General features: G+C 40.3%; 1 protein-coding gene across 1 annotated transcript in view; it reads right to left on the reverse strand.

Annotated features, from left to right (window-relative positions):
• The window catches only part of RTN4IP1 (reticulon 4 interacting protein 1), a 349,792-nt gene that overhangs the window by 185,818 nt on the left and 146,244 nt on the right, over positions 1 to 17,730 (reverse strand). The window contains exon 7 of the mRNA XM_044064928.1: positions 6,679 to 6,862. Within this exon, the coding sequence (XP_043920863.1) occupies positions 6,679 to 6,862 (184 nt within the window). The remainder of the gene's footprint in view (positions 1 to 6,678; positions 6,863 to 17,730) is intronic.

Below are 17,730 nucleotides of genomic sequence, written 5' to 3' on the forward strand. Positions count from 1 at the left end.
CTCGTCTAGACTTCACCACCTCTAGACTTCACCACCTTAACCTTTTTCTTCCATTATTACACTCCCTAGTATCCATTATTTAATAGAATGGGAGATTAGACTGACCCTCCAGTGAAGAGCAAAAGGCACAGAAACCATGAAAAATTATGAGAGACGAAACTTTGAAAAGAAAGAAACACCTCCACCTTTAGACCAGCTACTGCACAGGCAGGGATGAATGTACAGAAAGCATTGTAGCCCTGCACTGCCAAGGTGCTGTTTGCGGCTTTAAACCATGTCTTGGTAACTGCACAAACATCTGTATTATTATTATGGGTGAAGAGAGCTTGGATGGAATGGAGTTTCTTGTTTAGGTTCCTGGTACTGAGCAGTAACATTAGATTTTCATGGGTTGGTTTTAATGTGTCAAAAGCTTCGCCTGTTTGGCATTGCCTAACAAAAGACTACAGTGAAGGACAACGTTTTAGCTAATATTCAAATGCCTAGAGTGGATGGGTGCAGCCCATCCCTGGCAGTGCAGCAGTCTGTTGACCATATCCCTCCCATGCTGACAAACACTGTATCCCCCCTGAAAGCAAAACTAAGCCAATTATTAAAGTCAATCATATTCTATAAATATTGCGGCATCACCTTTGAAGAAGGCAGAATACAGCTGAATGCTAGGCTCATACTGGCCTGGGACACCGAGCTGCATCCGGTCTCTCTTTGTATAATCCAACAGGTATGTCTCAGGTCATTTACACCCACACGGAGTATGACTGGGTCATATTGGTACCTGTGGTCCAGTGTCCCAAGTACATGGATGATCTGGTGTATCATGGCCCCTGATAGGACAACTGACAGACTTGCTCCTTACTTATACATTAGTTCCTGCCCATTTTCTACGCACCAAAGAAAGCTTTTTTTGCCAGTTATTCCTTTGGATTGTGTACAATTTCAAAGCCTTCAGGTTATCTGTGAATTTACTATACAAGTCTGTGTACACCCCTATATCTGTATTGTTCCCACATCATTTTATATACATATACATCACAAACTGGTTTCAGGCACCTAGGAATAGAGTCATTCCCTGTGGTACATTTGGCTGGGGACACATGACTGAAGTGACATTCATCTATAGACAAATATGGATGTTGTGAGTTCCGTGTGGGCAAAGAGCAGCACACACTGCTAAACCCACAGCTTTAATAACCAAGTGCACAACAGCAGAAGTAATGAGTGTTGTGCTGACTGTACAGTACATGCAGATCTGTCAAGTGACAGGAAAACTATTAGAATTGCTTTCAACCAGTCTTACGATGCAGATTTTCAAGAAACTTTTTATACACATTATTCCATGCTTTTGCGAATGCACTTCATTGACAGCTCTTTAAATTTCTGCCTTATGTCTCTTCATTCATTGAAAGGTGTCTGTCCTCTAGCCTGGCCCCATGGTTCAGAGGGAATCCAGGTAATCAGGATTTGAAAAGCAACTATAGCACTTGAGGAACCACAGAAGGCTTGAAGGGGCATGAACTATTTGCATTCCCCTGGGGAGTGAGGTGGGATGCATGCACTTGGGAACACATTACGTGGTCCAATTTCCCTGATGGAGACCAGGGAACCCACCATTCCTGCTTCTGGGAAGGAGGGAGTAGGGGCTGCCTGAGACAAAACACTCCTTGTGGAAATGAGGTGATGCCCTTTGCTTCAGCTAATGCAGGACTCCTCCCCTAACACTTTGCTGGGGGTGTGCTATGGAAAAGGCAACAAACAGAAAAAATCCTAAATATTACAGCTGGTTCTTGCTACCAGAGCAAGATCATGGTGAAATGAAGCCCTAGGCAGGGTCATGGACCAGACTCCCCCCAGCCATTCCAGTGACCCATTACTTGGCTCTCTATCCAATTACCATAAATACTGCTCAAAACTATCAGTGTGCACACCATTTTCTTCTTTCCTTTTGCAGTGGTTACCGAGATGTGGATTTAAAATTTAAAACTTTTATACCACAAATAGTGACGGCCATCTACTACACAAAGCAAAATTGCTGCACGTTGAAAAGAGACTTAAGAATGAGCAATAGTAATCTTCCCTTGAAAACAAAATGAAGCATGAGCAACTGTAAACGTCTCTTACCTTGAAGCTCAAATTCATTGAAAATGCATCTGGCAAGTGATTAAATGTACTGTGATACCCCTGTCTATTTTTGAACTATGCCCCCCCCCCAAACACATTTTTAGGACAATACATAAATGCAGGTTCTTTAATTCTCCTTTCCAATTATGTTTCCTGTTTACTTCAGCAATATTTGTAAAGGTGCATTTTAAATTAGTGGTTTTCAACATCTATTTCCAGTAAGTAGCAAAACAAAATGAACCAATGACAAAAGTACCCATTTCAGATCACCTCAATCATAAGGGGCCACTCAAACTGCTGTTCTTACAATCCACAAATATCTGTGTGCAACAATTACGGTCACTAAATTGACCGAGTACAGATCACGTCTGATACAAAAAATGGCCACAGTAAAGTATTCCAATTTGCTTTACACAAATGCACACTTGTCCTACAAAGACAGACTGACTTTTTAACTTTATCAGCTCAACAGTGTCAGTCATTTTTATCTACAGACATTCCCCCAAAGCCAGCAATTATAGCTACATTGCTGAGTGCATCCTTTTCACATGTCTGGCCATCATTACTATTATTAATTTTCTGACACAAAGTCACATATTTCAAATGTGTTTCACATAAATACATAGTAGCCAAAATTGTCCTACTTAATTCATACACGCACACACACAAGCACATACTGCAAAGCCAGATTACAGACTTAAGTGACCAGAAAAGAGCATAAGGTACTTTTATCCACAAAGAGCTCCCAACCCCCACTAGAATTTATATACAATTTATTGACGTACGGTGTAAACCCCTTATTGTTATGAAGAGATTAACCACATGCACTTTAATGTAGTTCATTCAAAGATACCATTAAACTGTATAAAGATCACTATCATACCCCTAGATCCATAGTTTAAACAGAAGAGTATTTATGAGAGCATAACATATGCTAAGTCAGTATGTACAATCTTCGAAGATATAAGTCATCTGAATAATTCTACATCAAACCCATTAATAACAGAGAATCTGCTGCTGGCAAATAACTTTCAGTGATCCATCTACAAATGCAGTGCCTGCTGCCCTTTAACTATGCTGCATAAAAAATAGTGTGCTAGTGCCATTGTCGTAACATTTCCTGAACTAGATTAGCTATGCAATAATGGCTGGCAAACTATGACAGCAAATTCAGTTACTAGGCATGCAGTTCAGGAAACCATTAAGGAGCTTACCCTAAATTCCCAATTGCTCAAAAGCAATGTCTGGGTTAAGTGACTTGCTTAATGTCACACAGTAGGTTAATGAAGGTGGAAACATGCAAGCCTTGCACCTTTACCACAGCAGGCAGCTCATTAACAAGTCGAGCTTTACTCCTTTGCACCCGCTAATAGAGTAACGTATTTTAACTAAATGCAGAAATTCTTTACAAACTGATCTTGCAGAGAAGAATGTATCACAGTAATACGCAACCATGACTATGGATGCTGAAGATCAGAATGTTTTGACCCCACCCCCCAGCAAATAATGCAGACTGTATGACCTGACAAATGTTAACCCCTTTATGGTTACCAGAGTCTGTAAAGATGGTACTGCAAAAATATATTATTAAAATGCAACAAGCAACATTGTTACACTATTATACAGTCTGGGCCTATTAATGAATTAATTCATTCTTTAGTGCAATAAATAAAGCACAGTTACAGACAATATGTTACATCAGCTTTTGTTCAATAACCCACAAGTCATACAAAAATGAGGAATATTACTGCATACAGAATGCTGATTTTTGGTGGGGTCTGCTTGCTTGCAGGACACCTAATCGCATTTTTGATCCCCATGTTTACTCTGTCATCAGGAATACTAGCTACATGGGAAGAGTTGTAGCCTTGCGTGTAGTAGGTGTTGGGTTTGAGTCCATAAGCAGCAGAATATGTCTATAAAGGAAGGTACTAGAGGGTGGGAGGTTGGCATAATGGTTAAGGTGTTTACCTTACAGACACAAGGTGCTGGGCTTGATTCTCACATGGGGTATGACTAATCTAGTACTAACCTATGAACCTACATAATAGCCATCCCTTATGACATCACAGAGTACAGGCTGACCTACTTAAATTGCTATAATGTTGTACTGTTGCAGCATACACCTACAAAGTCCATAAAGCCCTATGCAGGGTAATGGATCAGACCCTTTGTTAGCTATACCAATACTCCATTACTTGGCCGTCTACTCTTAATTACCATAAACAGTGCTCAGACCTGTCAGTATACATGTTATTTTCTTTACTTTTTCAATTCTAACATGGATTTGGATTTATTTAAAACTATTTCAAATTTTACAGAAAAAGAATGCTAGCCAATTTCTACACAAAACACTTTCACATTGAAAAAAGACGTAACATGAGAAACAGTAAATTTCTCTTCCCTTGAAACTTACACCTAGTGAAAAATGCATCTGGAAACCCAAATAAAGTACAACAGACATGTTGTGACTCATACTGAAATAACATAATGAAGTCCCAACTGAAATTTATATGAAGGGTGCAGGAATTCAAAAGAAAAACATAATGCATTTGCTAGCAGCCTGGGGCAGCCACTAGACATGCGTCTTTTCAGAAGTAGCTCAGGAGGACTGTCTGGTAAAGTAACTTGGCAGAATGCCAACAATCAATCAATTCCTCAAGCTAGTTCTCAGAAAAGATTTGTTTTCCATTGGAATACCAATATTTACAGCAATGTCTAAGCTGTTGCTTCCTGGTGTCATTTTGAGAAAGCCGTATCCAATACCTTTTATAACAAACCCCATACAGAAATGTCTTCTTCCCTAACAGAGCACTGACACCACCATCACATTTGTTAAGGCTTATAAAATGAAAACACAACTAGCAACATTCATTTCCAAGTTAAAAACAGTCTCTTTCCTTACTCCAAATTTCAGTAATCACGAAAATAGTGCAAGTTTTTCTGTTCTATATTTTCAAAGGCCTATGTCTTGTGAAAGAAAAGGTGTTAGGATTGCTACAAAAGTTCTTATATAAAGCACAGATCATGTCCCAGATGACTCGAACTTAAATCAGCCGAGTCAGAGAGGTGGGACTGAGTGGCTGCTGGCAGCATGCGCATTCCAGAGACAGGGAGGTAATCAAGCACACTGCAATGGAGTGCTGGGGCTTTGCAGGCAGGCTTGGGTGACAGCCGCTTACCTTACTGCTGGAAAAAGTAGTCGTGTGTACACAATGCAAGCATGTATCCCCCTAAGGAAAACAGCTACACTGGAGTTGCAGCAACCATAGGGAAAAGTTAGCAGTGAGGCAGGATTCAGCTTAACCATGGATGACCTGCTTCAGAATACGTAACTCACCTTCTGGGGGTACAAATGGGCATATAAAGCTTGCACCATGAGCAAGTAATGAACAGGCTGTACAGCTAACCCCCTTGGTTCAGGAATGAATGGATCTGGCCCCATCGCCTTAGAAATTACTGTCAGAATGGGTGTTGGGGGGGGTCCAACATTATCCTGCGGGTGTCGTTAAAAATTCCTCTGTCCATTTAAAGCAAATACCTTTTTTTTCAAATATAAAAAAAAATATATATATATATATATATATATATATATATATATATATATATATATATATATATATATATATATATATATATATATATAAGCAAAAACACCTTCTTCCATGAATCAACTTCCACTGCAACAACTCAGTCCACTATCAAATTTGCTGAATGAGTAAAATGAAACAAACAAAATATTTCATAGAGTACCATGGCCATATTATTGGTACTCACTAGATCTTTAACTATGGACAGAGTTTTACATGTCTGGAAGCAAGACACCAGTGATCTGTCTGAAGTTACAGCCTAAGTGCTGCATAAGCATGTACTACCCAGCAACAATTTTTATGCATCTCTGTTAATATTACAGAAGTGGCAACTGTCACACCATGATGCTAGTGAGCTTGACAATACCCGCTAGCACCCTGTGACTGTCTGCTGCCTCTAGATGCCCTAAAATCACTCTCTAGTGTAAATAAGGTACTACAGGGGCCAGCACATCCCAACTACAATCCACAGCTCGTCTGCGTAGAGATGACCGTCATGCTACACCTCAGTCTCTGTGAATTGAGTGACACATGCAAGAACAAGGGTAGGAAGTTGTATGCTGCAGCGGGGGGTGAGGAGGTGGGATATGGATACCTCACTCAACAATAAGCTATTAACAGTGGAAGGAAGCAGGAGGCAGGTCTAGGACTGCTGGTAATAGACTCCTCATTACTAAACAGATGACCATAATGTACCCAGAACCAGGAGAAACCCAATGTGTCTAAGATAAGGGTTGGGGAAATCTCAACCTATGGCTTTCACGGTGTATGTTTGGCTACACCTGTGGAAAATGCAGTCTCTAACTACATACAGAATTCAATGGACTTTCAGGGCTTTTGCTACACTGTAAACCTCAGTTTCAGTTCATTTTGACAAGAGTATGCAGCTCTTTATTTGTAAGTGATGAATTTCAGATACTAATTTAAAAAGTATTCCACAGTGATTTATCAGCTTTTTGCAGAGCCTTACCTTTAGTGCTTTTGAGGCAATGGTAGCTCCGGTTTGCATCATTCCATCTGCCACACCTAGTCGGTCAGTGTTTAGTAGAAAGGGTGTCACAAGAGTGACATACTTTGCTCCTGACCACGTCTTCAGACGCTGTGTGACCCACTTCTCTGTATCACCACCCACATTGTCCAAGATGAAATCAAACCTAAACATTAAAGAAAATGAGTTTTATACTAGTATTGCTGCAGATGAAAAGCAAGTGAACCACCCATCTTCAGACTACATCCTGATTCATATACACATGGAACATCTTACTTTATTCAGCAGAAGCAAACTTTCCCCTAGCATAAAATAAAACAGCACTGCCATTAAGACCCAGTAATGCTATGAGCAGTTTGTTTGGTCAGAAGAAAGTTAAAATAAACTTCTCTGTCATGCTTTAGTAACTGAAAAGTTTCACTAAAAGTGAGCTTAAAAATGTTTTTTGTATTCAACCCATCAACAAAACAAGAACAAAAAGGCAGCAACACTTTCAACTAGAAGATTATAACTTGCCAGAGAGATATGAAATACAGAAGAAACTCCTGATTGTTTGTGTCTTTCGGCTTTTCCCGGTTAGGGGTCGCCACAACGGAACTCCGGTCCGCTAATGATTGGTAGTGGATTTTTACGTACCGGGTTACCAGCCCTGACGCACAACCTTCAATGAAGGCACACCCCATTCATGTATGCCTCCACACAGAAGATGCTCTAGCTAAATGTGATAAAAATTAGAACTCCTCCAAATAGCTTCACATGCTTTGATGTATAGTCTTTCTAAGTACTTAACATATTAAATAGTCCTTTGGGGATTTTTTTTGGCCATGACTCAGATCCAAATGTAATGCAGGTGATACATAATGCATACTAGGAGTATATAATCAGCATAACATTTTATGATATGAACATATAACACTGCAGAGAGAAGAATGCTGTGGCCAGATAGAGACAACTGACTGCTGAAGCATGTTCACTGTACTACCTCTTTCCCAATTTTGCCTCATCCTTTCTTTACTGTGCACTAGACATCCCTGAACTCACCTGATGATTACACAGTTATTGCCTAAATGATGCATTCTAGGCCCCTACCACCCTCTCTATGTACTATTTTCTCATGTCTATCCTGAACGTTATTCCTTCTAGCTGGCAGCCATGTTTACTTTTTAGACATGCATTTCTCTTCAATTCCATCTCCTATTGCTCAGTCTCAAGTATGTAGTGCATGCAACTGCATCCTTATTTTTCTTCTCTCTAGCAGGACAGCTGCTCAGCTGTCAAAACCTTTTGTCATAACTCAGCTCCACTCTCATCACCATTCCAGTAAATCAGTAGGGCATGCTTTCGGCTAATCTGCTAACTCAGCTCCCACTTCCTACACAAGGCCACCACAGCTGGGCAATATACTCCAGATGAGGTCTTACCTGTTAGAACTCAAGGTGTGGCCTGGCCAGGGCCCAATAAATGTGAAAACGTCTTTCCTTCTGGAGTCAATCTCCTTGAGAATACACTCTAGTATTCTTTTTATTGCTGTGATGTCCCACTCGTTCTGCTTCATTATCTGGTTTAGTAAGAACAACCACAACTCATTTTCTTCTGTTTTCATTGGTCTCATGTCCCCAGATAATATTAAGTACACAGTTACTGTGGCTCAGTGCAGTGCTCTGCAGATGTCTGTACAGAACCTCAGCTGCCTTCACTCAACCCAACTGTACAGTCCTTATATGCTCTTTAAACTCATTCTTGAACCTCCAGTACATCCTGGACAAAGATGTTCTTATTCTATTTTTTAAATATTTTCACTTAAGACTAGTAGAAAAACTTATCCAGTGCTCCCAACAGCCCACCAGAATAATGTTCATGTTGCAGATGGAATGCACATGCATATGCAGATTTATACATGCCATTGGGTCCAGTGGTCTGGGAGTTCACCATGTGTCCAAGCTTCCTCTAGGAGGATAGTTAAGCTAATATGGAAAATCCTTCCAAACTTAAATCAACATTCCAAGCACTTTTGTAATTACAGATCTGAACACTTAACTGCAGGAGGTCTCGGTCTGTGTGGATGAAACTAGGCCTAAGGCTTTTGACACGAAGGTCATCTGGACTCATGGAAACAGTTATACAGATGGTGGAGAGGACATGGGAGACCATGATCCTTTCATTGCTACCTGACTATGTCCCTTTCAGTAAGTTCTCTCAAGAGAAAGCTCAAGACTGGTGGGAGTGGTCCTAATTGTTTGTAGGCATGATGAGGGAAAAGATTTGGGAATAAAATGCACACAGTCCTGATCATGAAAGGTTGTTCCCTAGTTTTTTCTGAAAATACAAAATCATCTCTGCTGGACTACTGCTATAAGCATCATAAACAATTTATGGTTTACGTGCATTGAAATTCTAGGACAAGATATCAATCAGCAGCAGCAGCCCCATTTTTCCCCCGTTTTCTACATGGGGTCGGGGTATTATGTTAACTGTCGCCATAGCTCTCGATTAAGTGCTACATTCCTGCTTTCAACACTCATGCCTGACTGTTGCAGATCTTCTTTCACACAATCCATCCACCTCTTTGCTGGACATCCTCATTTCCTCTTACCTTCTTCCTGTCTGTCTCAAATCTTCTTCACCAGATTGTCTTCTTTCTGCACATGCGTCCAAACCCCTGTGATTTGTTCTCTTTGACCTTTTCTGCAATTGGAGCTACGTTGGCTTCTGGTCTTATATCCTTATTTGTCTGTCACACAGGGTGCATCCTACCACCCTTCACATGCACTTCATTTCCATCACCTTCAGCTTCTTCATCTCCTCTGCCTTTACTGCCCAGGCTTCTGTACCATACAGTAGTACTGGTCGTACCACTGTCTTGTACACCTTACCTTTTAGCTTCTTTGGCAGTATTCTGTCAGGCTACACCCAAGACTCTATGGAAGTTGGCTGCAGCCACTCTGATTCTTGCTTTGCCCTCTTCATTTAGACTTCCCTTCTCCAAATCCACCCCTCCCAGATACTTGAAGCTATTTACCTGTTCGACTATCGTCCATTCTTTCTCAATTCTGAGCTTCTTCTGATTTCCCCAGTTTACTGCCATGTCCAGATCATTCTCAGTAGACTGCTGAAACTAAGCTTTATTTCAGTAACAAATAACCATGGAATTATCCAATTAGCTGCCAATTCATAATCAATAAAATCTCTCGATCAGGTAAACAGGAATTAATCAGTATATCTGTTATATGCACTTGTTTATCTGGCTTTGCAAGCAAGTCATAGATGCTTACTAGGTTATTAATCTGTGAGGATCTTAAAATGCCTAGCCTTATATCACTGTGCTATATTTTTAGGCCTAATATTTTGCACATAAAAACTGTGATGTGTAAAATGGTCTATCCTCTGGTGCCAGCCAAATAGGAATATTCATAAAATAAAGCTTGCAAGGGATACAAGGAATATGCATCTCTCCAGATTTGTCACAGTCATAAAGAGCAAATAGGAGGCTTCTGACAAAGTACATGGAAGGTGTGTGACGCAGAGATTATGTTACACAGGATGAACCTTGTTAAAGATACATCACTATGGTTAAGTTACATAACTTTCATATCTGACAAGTCCATCTTCCACAGCCAGCAAGACAGAATCCTTAGCCATGTTTTTTCCTGGGTGGTCATCCTCTTGAGAGCCTGTCATGGATAAGGGTGGGATGGCATCATATAAAGACCTGGAAATTGTATCCAGCATCTAACTACCTGCAAAGGTAAGGAAGAGAAGATCACATAGCACCTGCACAGATATTAACTGCAGATGCATTACAGTAAAAGGCAGCACACACAGCTATAGCTCTAGTAAAATGGTCCTTTAGAGATCCTTTGAGAGCCTTATCATGCTTTATATGGCAAAGCTATATGCAGCTGGCTACCCAGTTAAAAAAGGCTGAGCACAGAAATCATTTAACCTAACATCCTGTATGAAAAAGAAATGGTCAGTTGATAATCTCCATAGAAGGATTTGATCCTATCTGTGCAGGATCTGATCTGCTTGTGGACATCCATGTAGTGAAGGAGATTCTCCCTCAGTGTTTGCACATGCACAGTTAAGGAAAAAAAGCCAGGTTTTATGGCTTGGTTTACTTTTGACTCTGTAGTCACCTTTGGCATAACAGGAAATAGTTTTAAGTATTGCCCTCTCATTACAAAAATCAAAGTAGAGCGTGCTCTGAGCAGCCAAGTGCTCCAGATTATGCGGAACGCTCTGGATTCAACCCTAAATGAACCATCTGTTCCGCATTCAACAGCTTTGGCTCCTCTACACAAGTTTTGATTGGTTAGCATACCACAATTACTGCCAAATGACATTGCAGTATACAAACCTAGACAGGGGTTTCGGGAAGTAAATAGTGTGGGAAGAAATAGCCAGGGAATTGTTATGGTTAGGCTTGCATTGGCCCTAGGGCCGATAGCCTAGTACCAACCTATGAACCAAATAATTTTGCTGCTGTTCCACATTGAACAAACTGGCTGTGCTACAGAGTTTTTGATTGGTTCATATACTGCAATTACAGCCAATCGCTATTGCAGTATACGAACCAATCAAGTAAGTGTTCCTAAAGATGGAAGCCAATGAGAGCTCCCAAATACTTGACCAATCACACACCGGCAATGGTTTTCATGCCAGAAAATAGCCTTCAAAAAGGTCTTTAGAATGCAGGAAGATTACCTTGGACCAGCGCCAGTTTGAGGGAAGAAGAAACACATTTGTGACATGGGTCATTGTAGTAGTGGTAGAGGAAGCCAGGAAGGATTTGTCAAGTCCAGTCTGTAGAAGGATGACACAGTGCCAAAACAGGAGTCTGCAGTGCGTCAAGGAATTGGGGACTGAGATTAACAGACTTCTAACCCAAAAGGCAGAAATTCATTTTTGCTGGACGGCATTGCTGCTAATTGTACTTGTACTCCATTGGATTATTTTGTTGTAGACTGAGGGAGCTGTAGCTGTTTTCCTGTACTGTGCAGAGGTAAGTGTCTTAGAATGTAGAATGTAATGTGTCAGTCCCGTTTTGATTGGCTTTATCCCCGTCTCCTTGATGTGTCATGTTATATAATCCAGTCTAGATTCTGTGCTTTGTTTAAATTTATTGTACTTACAGGTTGTGCAGTAGATAGTAACTTAATTTAATTGGATGGCTCTGTTGTGTTCATGTCCCTGATGAGTTCCTCAGCCAAGTTTTTCCTCCATATTTTTTGGTTTGTTGCTCATAAAATTTCTCTTTTTCTGGGAACTTATACTCTCTACTTTAAAGTCACTAGACATTAACAGGCATTTGAGTTTCAGATTTCATATCTTTTCAGAAAATGCATGCACAAAAGCCCTGCTCTAACAGCTTTCCAGGTTTAGAAGAGCAATATTTAAAAAGTATCCCTATTTTTCAGCCTTTGTCCCCAAAGGCTATCAAGCTTTGTGCAGATTTCTTGTCCTAACAGGTTGAGAGGTAGGGTTTATTTTGCTGGTCAGGCCTTGCTATTATGTGCATGTATTGTAAAACCAGTATAAGATCTTATGCTTTTGATTTTATTTGTCTTGTCAGATATTCACACCACATGGATGTAACAGTATGTTAACAATTATTCACATGGGTGTAACAGTATGTTAATTATTCACATGGATGTAAACAGTATGTTAACAATTATTCACATGGATGTAACAGTATGTTAACAATTATTCTCCTGATGGTTCTTTTTGGTTACTACTGCCTCTTCAGAAAATATATATTCTACTGTACAGGAATGCTAATCATTTTTACGAAGGGTGTTTTACAAAATGGTTAACTGTAGCTGGTTTTGTTTTACAATAGAACATGATTTTGATAATGTCAAAACTTAGAACTGCTCAAAGAAAAGTCATGTTGTGCATCTTGTGTTCCCTCACCCAGCAGTGCAATATGGCCGCTTGCATGTTGGAAAAGGACAGTTAGCATGTTTCAATTATTTTAAATGTTGCAGTGATTGTAGCCAACTTAAACTGGTAATCATGCTGTGTTTGCTCTCATTTGCTCGTAAATATTTATGAACATTTTAAGTTCTTTTCTGACAAAAGAGGTGGTAGAAAAGGTGGACACTGATGGATTCGAGAGAGAATGGGAATTTGAGCTAGGCTGTTGAGTGGTTCCCTGGACTAAGCCTGGTAACTACCTGTAAGCCTAGAAGATACCACAGAATTTGTAATGCCCACATTCTTTTACTCTGGCAGTTGGTGCACAGGGTCACAACTGTGAGCTGTGTAGTGTATTTGGGTGTCATTTGACAAAGTTATATTTCCTTTATTTGTAGTGCCTATTCCTTGCTGTTGACTCTAGTCTTCTCTGTTCCCTTAATTACCCCTTAAAACTGACAGTGACTGCATATAAAGTGATGAATTATAACCTTGTTTACATTCTCTTGGTCCATCAATGTCTCACGTATTCAGGTATATAGGGAATTTAGAGGCAAATTTCTCTGGGAATGTACTGGGGTTATCAATAAGTAGTACAGAATCATCAGACAAGCTACGTAGAAGATTCTATAGGAATGAGAAGTGTACTAATTGGTTCTCTGACAGCAGCTGATGCAAGGGACAGACTACCAAATTACATTAAAGTACCAGTTTACATATTTTAAGAACTGCCTGGACACTTAATTTGGGAACAAGTGTTTTGGTATGCTGGCGGACTAGAAGTGCATTAATGCTCATGCTTGAAATATTTGTATGTAAATGTCCTTATCCCTGATTATTTTCAGGATTTGTTGAGCTGTGCACTAGACATTTAAAATGATAAACTTGCCTCTCTATTCTGTTAATGTCGCAATTTTCATTAATACTTTAAAGTGTACCTCATTTCTAGGTATGCCCCTAATTTAAGACCTATACGGTTGTCTTTTGGAGAAAATGTCATGCCTGTCACTTAATGACAGTTACACACTTCTACTTCAGAAAATGTTTAATTCACATTCACTTAATTTGTCATTGCCTCAGGTTAACAGTAGCAATATCTTGTGTTAAGCCTGGATTTGTACGTCATTTATTTTATTTTTATTTATTTTACATTTGTTGTCCGGGCTAGTCCAACTGGATATATGTCCATTTTGAGTGGAGGACTGGGGAGAAAAGCTCCAACAAAAAGAAAAAAAAAAAAACACAATATCATTTATAATACGAGACATTTACAAATACAGCTAAATTTACAGTTACTCATCTCATTCATTGCATTTTGCTGCATTTTTGTAAACAGGATCATGGTACATTTCAGCTATGGTTAGCCATTCAAAAAATTTCTTAATAAAAATTCAATACAAGACAATATATATATTTTTTGTCATCAACAGAAAAGTAGGTAGCTATATACTCTAGTAGGTAACAGAAAAGTAACTAGTTTATACAGGTATGGAGATAAATACTTTGAGAAAATCGAAGTAGTCAGTCAGGGTTAGAACAAGGGCATAGCCATTGTGATTTAAGGTATGGCTTCAATTTGCTTTTAAATAATGTTGTAGAGGTAGTGGTGGTTAGGTCTTTTAGGAGGGAGTTCCAGGTTTTCCCCACTGTATTGGCGAACAAGGAGTCACCAGCCAGGTTGTTAGCTTTACCTATTTGTACAAGTAGTTTATTTGATGAGCGTACGGTCTTGAGGTTGTTATAGGGGGTGATTAGGTTAGTAAGTATTGGTGTGTTAGTAGGTTGGTACAGGATCTTGTGGGCAACTGTTAACTGGTTAAATAGTATTGTATTTGGCAGTTCGAGCCATCTAGCTGTTTAAGATTATCACAATGATGGGTTCTGAAGGCAGACTCAATTGCAAATATGGCAACATTATTGTAGGAGATAGCTAGCTTGTTGTTTTTACATATTTTTGTATATATAGGCGAGGCATTTAGCTCTGGTTTATCCTTGCTCACAGTGGCATTATTTTCTAGTAGTATTTCCACAAGTGGAACTAAGCAGATTTATGCCATTATCACTGCAGCCTTTGTATATTTTCTTTATAATGATCTTTTGCAGTTAGTGTGCTATTTGGATTTTACAGTAGGACATTGGGATGTCTTGCTTCACAAATATTTGTTGCTGGGATACAGTATATCTGTCTTTATGCTTTTTTGTGGTTAAAGATATGAGAACCTACATTCTCTGGTCATGACTGTTGCATAACATGTCTTAAATGTCACATTCTTGTAAAAGTACTGAGGGTTATAGTTTAACTTTTCAAGGCACCTTTGCCAGGTGCAGACCAGGGAGTAGGACAGGGCTAGACCACTTCTGAAGTGGTGACTGAAATGCAGGTAGTATTGTCATGATGCAGTTTATGTATTCACTGCTACTGCTTAGGTAATTTCACGCTACAGTTTGCAGCGTTCTGAAAGTACATTAAGCTGGGTTGTTTATCCTTAACATGAATTTTAAGATATAATCAGAAGTGCTTTGACCGTACTGAAAATGTCATTTTGCAATGAATCTCTCCCTTCTGCAACACTGGTTAGGTGGGCAAGTGAGCACCAGAGGACTGAAAGTGTCATTGTAGAAGCAAGGGAGTGAGTAAAGTGATCATGCAGGCCTTTATAGTTAGCAAAAGGAGCAGAGATGAGCAAGAGAATGTGCAAAGATCAGAAATTTCCAGTGATGTGGGTAGGTTTTGGGTTTATTGCCCCATTTCTTAGATGCTGAGAAGATGATTCTACTACTTCCTTCTGCAGTATAGCCTTCATTTCTTTCTTTGTTCAGTAACACCACTGTTTTACAAACCTAGGTACAGACTGCCCAGATTACAAAGAGGACAGGAATATGGCTACAGATGGCACTCCAACAAGGAGATGCACAATTTTTCAAACAAGTTGGGCAAGTGCATATGACGGGCTTTCTGTGAGTAGGTGTGGAGTGAAATATGCTTTCTGCAAGACATGTAACACACATTTCACAATCCCTCATGGTGGCCAACATGATCTACGACGACATGTCAACAGCAAGAAACCGACAGAATTGCAAGCATGCAGCTGGAAGGACTATGACAGACTTCTTCGGACCTCAGCGTTTAGCAAGTACAAATGTTGAAGCAGAGGTTGGTTTTGTGTCACTTCTTGCTAAACACAACTTGTCATATGCAGGAAGATGTTCTCAGGAAAATGGCATGTAGAGCAATGAAGGCAGCCTGTATTGCACAGGATGTTCTGGGGCCTCATCAGAATGAAGCTGCTGCCTGCCAGAAATCACCATTGTGTGTGTATATGGACCAAAGCACAGACATGGGTGATGGCAAACTGTTACTGATACTTGTTGGTTGCCTTGATGAAAAGGCAGGCAAAAAAGTACAGTTGTGTACCTACCATAAATGTAGATGTTTGAGTGTATTCACTGTTGCAGTCATTACTCTTGGGTTATCCTGCTGGCAGGCTACCCGCAGTCGGCCCGAATTCCAAAGTCCTGGTCTGGCATTGGTTGCTGTCGCCTCTTCCCTGACATCAGTGCACCAGGGGTATAAAATATGCAGCAGACGTCATTTTCTTCAGTTTTTCTTGCCCCAGATGTCAGGTGCCCCCAAAAGGGTAGGCTAAAAAAAATGCCAATAAACATGCATGCACTAAAGTAAACATTTTCTTCATCTACAAGCAAATACACCACATAGGTTGTATAGAATAGAGAAGTACAGATAAGACCCAGCAAAAGAAAGGGTATGGTGGGAGAGTAACCTGGACTACAACAATGAATACACCTGAACATCTACATTGAACATCTACATTTATGGTAGGTACACAACTGTACTATGTTCATCGTGTTTCACTGTTGCAGTCATTACTCTTGGGTTGAATCCCAAAGCTGAGGATGGGTGGCTGGGGCCAAATAGGATTAGGAGAGGCTATGAGGCCTTGCAGAACTGCAGTGGCAAAGCCTGCTCTGGATTTAGAGTAGAGAAGTAAGTGGTAGTGCTTTGTAAAAGTGTGCACTGAACTCCAAGTTGCAGCCTCTAAGATGTCTTTGGTTGGTACTCCTCTGAGGAAGGCTGCTGAAGTGGCTGCTGCTCTGGTTGAATGTGGCCTAATGCCCTTAGCACCGATTTGCCATGTTGTGAGTAGCAGAAACGAATGCAATGGCCTATCCATTTTGAAATAGTCTGCTTTGAGATAGCCTTTCCTTGTGATCCTGCAGCATATGCCACTAAAAGTTGCTCAGTCTTTCTGAAAGCTTTAGTTCTGTCCAAGTAGAAGCGTAGCTTCCAGTGCATGTCCAAAGAATGCAGAAGTCTCTAACCTTTGTTCTGTGGGTTTCGATAAAAGGTAGGCAAGTGAATGGTTTGGTTAAGGGCCACACTGGACACCACCTTAGGCATAAATGTCAGGTTTGTCCTCAGAGAAACCCTGTCTGGATGGAAAATGATAAAAGGTTCCACAGCCATGAGTGCCTGTAACGCCGAGACTCGCCTTGCAGAGGTTATTGTTAGGAGCAGAGCTGTTTTTCAGGATAAGAATTTTATATCAGCTGTTGAGGCTGGCACAAAAGGAGGCAGTGTGAGTTTTTCCAAGACATAATTGAGGTCCCATGCAGGTATTGGTGCTCTCCTTGGAGCTCCTTGGAGCACTGAGATGCTGTCTTATTAAAGGATGAGAAAAGATAGGTGGTTCCGAATTGTAATGGGCTGAAATGGCAGAGGCATGGATCTTAATTGATGAAAAGTATAGGCCCTTGTCCAGCATCTCAGTTAAGTATTGTAAAATCTGAGGAATATTTGGTACAAATGTGTCAATTCCTTGTGCCTGGTTCCAAGCACAGAATCTCTTCCATTTTTCTGCATAAGATTTTCTGGTACTGGGCCTCCTAGCCTCCAAAATAACATCCATCACAGCTTAGGAGAGAGGAGTGTTCTGAATGGCTACATTATCCGCCATGCTGCCAGATTTAAGGTCCTGAGTTGGCTGTGCAGGATCCGATTGTTTTGTTGGGTCAGTAAGTGAGAAATTTGTGGCAATGTCCAGGCTGGACCTTGAGACAAGTTCTTTAGGATTGGGTACCAGTGCTGGCGTGGCCAGT

This window comes from Protopterus annectens, chromosome 1.part0 (assembly GCF_019279795.1).
Source record: "Protopterus annectens isolate FY-2018-M chromosome 1.part0, PAN1.0, whole genome shotgun sequence".
Taxonomy (NCBI): domain Eukaryota; kingdom Metazoa; phylum Chordata; order Ceratodontiformes; family Protopteridae; genus Protopterus; species Protopterus annectens.